General features: G+C 39.8%; 1 protein-coding gene across 1 annotated transcript; it reads left to right on the top strand.

Annotated features, from left to right (window-relative positions):
• Nucleotides 1–843: 843 nt before the first annotated feature.
• On the top strand, nucleotides 844–4,054 carry EVX1 (even-skipped homeobox 1). Its single transcript, XM_069960437.1, has 3 exons — nucleotides 844–1,485; nucleotides 2,831–3,069; nucleotides 3,530–4,054. The coding sequence occupies exons 1-3, from the start codon at nucleotides 1,098–1,100 to the stop codon at nucleotides 4,052–4,054; spliced, it is 1,152 nt and encodes a 383-aa protein (XP_069816538.1). The 5' UTR covers nucleotides 844–1,097.
• Nucleotides 4,055–7,321: the final 3,267 nt, after the last annotated feature.

Here is a 7,321-nt window from a genome sequence, read left to right as displayed (position 1 = left end):
GTATCGAATCTATCTATCTATCTATCTATCTATCTATCTATTATCTATCATCTATCTATCTATCTATCTATCATCTATCTATCTATGTATCTATCAATCAATCAATCAATCAATAAATTATCTATCTATCTGTATCGAATCAATCAATCAATAAATTATCTATCTATCTATCTATCTATCTATCTATCTATCTATTCTTTTATTAAGTAGTATATGCAATCTCTGTCCATACATCCATCATTTCATCAATGGACTTATATGTATATAACCATCCACATCATGTAAATAACCCATCATCAATACACCTTTACCTGAGATGCTGCAGAGTCAGTGACAGAAGCCACAGGAAGTGGTTCTGTGCCCATACAGGTTCCAGGTGGATGCAATATCCCAGCTACCTGGAACAAAACAAACACAAGATCATGACATGTGGAACTTTTAAACTGAATAGTCTGGATACATCTCAGTGAAGAATAGGAAAACTCCCCCAAAATGTTCCCACCATTGAAAAATAAAAAGTTCTGCTGTCACTACAAGTGGCCCTGGTGTGGCCGCACTGAATTATGGATGATAAGTGAACAGGGCTCATTGCGGTTCTTCAACTTGAGCCAAAAAATGTAGCTAAGGTGCAGGCTGTAAATCCTCGGATGAATTATGCAACAAAGAGAAAATAAAGTAAAATCTTATTATCGGGTGAGGAGTTTAGTGATCCCCCTGTTCCCTGCGGAACACTAGGCAGGGCAGAGTGCTGCTGGCGACTCCAGATGTGTGTTCACACTTGGTGCATCCTCCGTGTTCATCAGTCAGTCCATAAAGCATTCGCTCGGGCTCTTCTCTTTCATCTTGTAGGTGGCGGACGTTGCTATTTATCCGGCAGCAGGAGCAGCAATCAATGAGTGGCGTCAGCAGAGGTTCTGTAATGACGATTGCACCATTAAGGATGACAGCTTAGAAGAAGAGGGCAATGGTGATCCCTCCCAGAGCCAGTCCAGCACAGAGGAGTGCAGGCAGCACAGGGTCATCATCTCTATCTCTCTCTATCTAGTCCTGCCTCACACTCACACACACTCACACACACTCACACACACTCACACACCATGGAATCCAGAAAGGACATGGTCATGTTCCTGGAGGGAGGACAACTTGGCACTCTAGTTGGCAAGAGGATGTCTAATTTGTCGGACACAGTGGGAAGCCCCATTCAGGAGCCGCAGGAGAAAATGATTCCTAGAAGCTGCTTGAGCCCTAGATCTGGCCCCTTGGCATCCAGGGAGAGGGCAGAGGAGGAGGTGGAGGTTGTATCAGGGAGCGAGCCGGACAGCAGGGCATCAGCAGCCCTGCTGCACCCCTCACCCCACCCGGACTCCCTATCAGCCAAGGGGCATCACAGCAGCTCGGACACCGAGTCGGATTTTTACGAGGAGATTGAAGTCAGCTGCACCCCGGACTGCACCACAGCCAGCTCGGACTACCAGCACAGCAAAGGTACCACCGATATGCCAGGGCACAGGCTGGCACCACAATGCATTATATATATATATATATATATATATATATATATATATATATATATATTAACGTATTTATTTTACTATTTGACTACATTAACAGAATATGCTGCATTCCCAATGTATCCATATCACTACTGCCTCACATTGCTTTGCTGCTCAGCTATCACTGTATATATATATATATATATATATATATATATATATATATATATATATGTTTAGGACCTCTCAGTGGTCTCACTAGAGAGCTTAACACCTTTCTCTGGACTCAAGATCAAAAAGAGTGAGCTGAGGAAGTCTGTCTGGGACATTGTGTATAGGTGACCATAAAGACAATGAGATGAGAGCTGGAGGCTCCTGTGACTGCTCGCCCACTTTACATGTCCCTCACAGACTCCCCTCATCTCACTTTCACTAGGAGCCGGCGCCAGGTCGGAAATCGGTTTTGGGATGTTAAATAAAAACTTCATTCAGTGTTATTGAAGCCCAGGATGCATATGAAAGGTGGACAGGCAGAGAGGTTCCCACACTGAGAAGACCAGGTACATTACCTGCCATGTATAGAGGAGCACTAATATATATATATATATATATATATATATATATATATATATATATATATATATATATTACATATATATTACTATTGGTACTACTACTACCACTAATGATAACAATAATAATTATTGTTGTTGTTGTTATTAGCTTTTCTATCCTATCTATATTATTATTATTATTATTATTATTATTATTCTTTCCTTTCACCACCCCCTACACCATTGTTATTCTTGCTTGATTATCTTTACTACCTTACATCGTGTCTATTAGGAGCGATACAAGATGCTCCAATAGAATTCCCATCACTTCTCATTACTAGACATCCATGTTATTTCCCATTTTCCTCCCTTTATAGGCCAGCACGTAGATGATTCCAGGGACAGGCTGGCTGGACTGTGAAATTGGAACATGCACGCTTAATTTAGGGGTTACGACCAATAATGGTCAGAGAGATGGCTGTGACTGATAGACCTGTCATTGTCTGTGGCCACAAGCTGCATTTCCATAGCCACTTTGGCTACCTAATAGAGGAGTCAGCACTGAAATTACTTCATTTTTTATTTATTTATTATATTTATATGCTCAATTATCTGACTGCTTTAGGTGTGTTGGATATGCAGCTATATACCTGGATGCAATCCATGTACTCTTCTGAGTGCACTTGGCTCTTTCTGTTGGGATTCTATTAAGACACTAGATAAACAGGCAGAGGGGTGGCCATGACTGTAACATAATGTCCTGTGTTTGACTTGTGTGTGCAGGTCAGTGCTCAGAGGCCATGGGTGGCAGTCCTGTGAATGGAAGCGATTCATCAAAGGCAAGTGGTGGATCTCAGAGCTCCCTGTCCTGTTCTGGGGACCAGATGCGCAGATACAGAACAGCTTTTACCAGGGAGCAGATAGCACGTCTGGAGAAGGAGTTCTACAGGGAGAATTACGTGTCCAGGCCCAGGAGGTGTGAACTGGCTGCAGCCCTCAACCTGCCAGAGACCACTATCAAGGTATGGAGCTCTTCTAGCAATGACATCAGTCACATATCAGCCTACTCCAGAGCACCATTCCCAGTCTAGGTTATCTTCACTTTTACTACCTATTGTTATCTGTAGAGCACCATTCCTGAAGTCTATATTATCTACACTTTTACTATCTATTGTTATCTGTAGAGCAGCCATTACAGGCGGAGTAGAGGTTCACTTCACCACTCTTCCACAGGATTATTATAAGAGGCCCAGAACTACTTTCTGCCCCAAGCTGCCACTTTCTGTCATGTATATATGTCAAGTATATTCTCTGTTATTCTCTGGGGCTCTTTTTTTTCCACCTTGCTCCACTTCTCATCTTTAGCCTGACTTTTTTTTTAGAATTGCTGCACTAAGCTTATGGCAGTAGGTATTGATTTGCAGAGTATAAATGGACAATGCTTCTTTTCCCTTAAATTGGTTTATTTCTCTCTCTCCTCAGGTTTGGTTTCAGAACAGAAGGATGAAGGACAAGCGTCAGCGTTTGGCAATGACCTGGCCCCATCCTGCTGATCCAGCATTTTATACTTACATGATGAGCCATGCAGCAGCCACTGGCAATCTACCTTATCCTTTCCCATCTCACCTACCTCTTCCTTACTACTCTCACATGGGGATTGGTACCACTACATCTTCAGCTGCCGCCCCCTTTAGCTCCCCACTGAGACCACTAGACACCTTCAGAGTCCTCTCTCATCCGTATCCCAGGCCAGAACTGTTATGTGCATTTCGGCATCCTTCTATTTATGCCAGCCCTGCACATGGACTTACTGCTGGTGGTACCCCCTGCTCCTGCTTGGCATGCCACTCCACTTCTCCTAATGGGCTGGCACAAAGGTCTGCAGCATCTGACTTTAACTGCTCTTCATCTTCAAGATCAGACTCCTTCCTCACTTTCACCCCATCAGTCCTGAGCAAATCCACTGTTCCTTTAGACCAGAGAGAAGAAGTACCACTTACCAGATAAAACTCAAGTCTTCTGCACCTACTTTTCCCTCAGTGACTTGGCCTTGGGCCATGTCCATGTCTTAAAGTGCTCCTATTGAGGAGGTGACTTACTGAACTTCAGGGCATCACATTTCTTCTCCAGATTATGAATAACCCTATTATCTAAGAAGAGAAGGGACTATACTTTTACACTATGACCAGTGTTTAGGCATTGTCACAATCTTGTTATGAAAGTGTAAAGTGACAACATGGAAGACTTATGTAGATTAGGATGGCCAGTCTGGAATACTTGAATGCTATGCTAAAACACAGAACAAAAAAAAAAGGTCAATTTGAAATCATTTTCATTGCAAATGTTTGATGTGAAATGTTTTCTTTTGCAGCAGCTCCCAGTATTAAAGCAACCACCTTCTGCAGTGTATTCAGTCCCACAGTTATTGTGGAGGAGGATTTCTATGGGAATGTCACAGTCTCTCTATATATTTCCTTATCCACTTTTATATATATATTTTTTTGTATTTTTGGTAGAATCAGACACTGGGCTTTGCATAAGTCTGGGTTGGGATGCCAATGGTTTATCCTCAGCTGCTGAAAAGTGCAGACACTGATTAAATTATCAAGTGATGTATATGGAAGGGGGATTTTTCTGAATGTATAATAATTTCCTCAACGTGCAAACCTTCTGCCAGATCTTAACAAGCCGCATAGGGAAAGGATTAGGTAGCCAGATCTCTATAGACTGCAGGAACCTCTCTGCAAATGAGTGCACATGCAGAACACTACCAGGACTTTCTATCTAATAAGCCTGTGGACAAAGCTTCATTTTCATGGCTTGGGGGTTTTGTGCTTTTTTTTGTTTTTTTATTTTTATATACTTGATTTTTTTCAGGGATTTTTAGTTTACATGTCCTTTGTTTATCGTTATTTATATTTGCTTTGGTTGCACATGTAGGCTGCATTGACAATGTCTACCTGGTATTCGATCTACTGTTATTATTAGGCTTTATTGGAAATATTTTTTTTTTTCAGAACTGGGTTGAATATTTCATTGCAATGAATGTCTTTTGTGAAGATGATTTTGACAGTTCCAAATAATAAAACGAATTAATATTAAAAATATCAACAACAACATAATGAAACATTGTTACAATATTCTGTTACAAATCGCAATAAAAGAATCACAAGGATATATTATAAAATCATTTCAAGGCCATTACTGGTGTAACTTTTCATTTACTTCAAAGGTTTAGGGGAAAAGACACAAATCCAAACTACCTATTTTATTATTTAGTTTTTAATATAGAAGTTTTATCAGATCTGAAGTAGAAAGAAGAAACTGTGAAAGCACGAATCTCTCCTATCTATCTATCTATCTATCTATCTATCTATCTATCTATCTATCTATCTATCTATCTCTCTATCCTCTATTATCTATCTATCTATCTATCTATCTATCTATCTATCTATCCTCTATTATCTATCTATCTATCTATCTATCTATCTATCCTATAGCTTGTTCTCTATTTTATATATACTATATATTATCTCAGTAGTGCTTCCTATTTTAGAACTGAAATAAAATTAGGTAAAAAGCAACAAACAGATCTGAAAAACCAAGGACACCTATAATCTATCTATCTATCTATCTATCTATCTATCTATCTATCTATCTATCTATCTATCTATCTATTCATTTTATCTATTTTCTCTCTATACCAAAACTTTCCTTTCTTTTCGCTTTCCTCCTTCTCAGTCTTCCAAACGATCTACCTATTGTCTTTTCCTTCTTTTCTTCCTTTATCCCCTTCTTCCACCTTCCTTTCTTTCTTTCTTTCTTTCTTTCTTTCTTTCTTTCTTTCTTTCTTTCTTTCTTTCTTTCTATCTTTCTTTCTATCTCTTGTCTATTCTTCCTTTCTCCTTTCTTTCCAAAAGACTCTCTCAACCTACATATTATCTCTCTCTCTTTCTCATAAGAAAATATGAAATGTCTGGATTGATAACAACAATATCATACCTGTGGTCTGCAACATGATTTATTTTCTTATAGCTAAATGGCTTATGGCAGGTAGATAGGTTTGGTCCTGGAGGCTAAACAGCAATTCTTCCGTTTAGCAAGGAGGTAAATGAGATGTCTCAAGTAATACTAGAATATAGGATCAATGATATAGGCTCCACTGTCCAATCAACAGTCATTAACTTTTTACAAAAATTTCACTAGCTGTCAATAAACTGAAAAAAAAAATTAAATAAAATTTATTTTATGTCGTTCAATGGAGACGATTAGAACACATGTATAGTTGGTTCGTCCTTACAATCTTGGTAAATAATTCTCAGTGCACGATTATGGGCTCTGCAAGGTTGAGGACAATCTGGTTAAGTCCTTTTGGTTCCCCAAGGATTCTCTTGTACTCATATCAACCAAAGAGAGCCCAGTCCCAGGCAGCCCCCCTTGGTTGTTAGCATGTGATTGATTGCCTTATTAAAGCGTGTTCTTGTAAGTGTGACCAAACCAATTGCAAACTACATGTTTAGAATAAAGCTGCATTGCTAACAGGCGAGTAAACAGGAGGGGAGATATGAATAGCTTGGTGAATAATTTATCATCCCCATGGAGATCTGGTTAAGTAAATTTACACGGTGTAGAGGAAAGTTTCTTGGTACAATCAGTCAAGCCCTTATCTGTTATTCGACTTCACGTCACATTACTAGGGAAATCCACTAGTTACCATCATTGCAATGTAGCAAGTAGTCTGGGCATTAATAAACCTTGTGTCCTTCAGAGATCTCCAGTAGAAGGTTACTCTCATCTCCCTCTTCCTCATCTTCATATGGTCCTCCCAGACTCTCATCCTGGTCTCTTCACGTACCTGACAGTTTCTTTGTTTTCAATTATTGGTGTGCTCGATTTGTTACATTATTTAACTCAAGTTGAGCAGTCATTGAGAGGCCACCACCATATGCTGTCCTGCACAGCAGCTTGCCAACTACAATGGTTTAATGAACAGTCCCTGGACCTTTGTTCCAGTAACATGTTTCAGTCTATTCAGTCTCAAAATAAAGAAATTATCGTTCCATAATTCGACCTAGGGCTTGAGGTCAACAAGAGGGAAATGCCATGTGTACGCAAGTGTTCTCCACAGTTTAAAGTGGAAAATAAAGTCCAGGGAAATGCCAAGACTGACATCACTTGTGTTCACATGTCCGACCATCCGGCACTGTTGCAATCCCAGTTGGAAAAAAAAACTTTGTATGCAGCGTTTTTATTTATCCGACTACAGCATATTGG

This window comes from Dendropsophus ebraccatus, chromosome 2 (genome assembly GCF_027789765.1).
Source record: "Dendropsophus ebraccatus isolate aDenEbr1 chromosome 2, aDenEbr1.pat, whole genome shotgun sequence".
Classification (NCBI taxonomy): Eukaryota; Metazoa; Chordata; class Amphibia; order Anura; family Hylidae; genus Dendropsophus; species Dendropsophus ebraccatus.
This window is presented reverse-complemented; position numbering and strand designations above follow the sequence as displayed.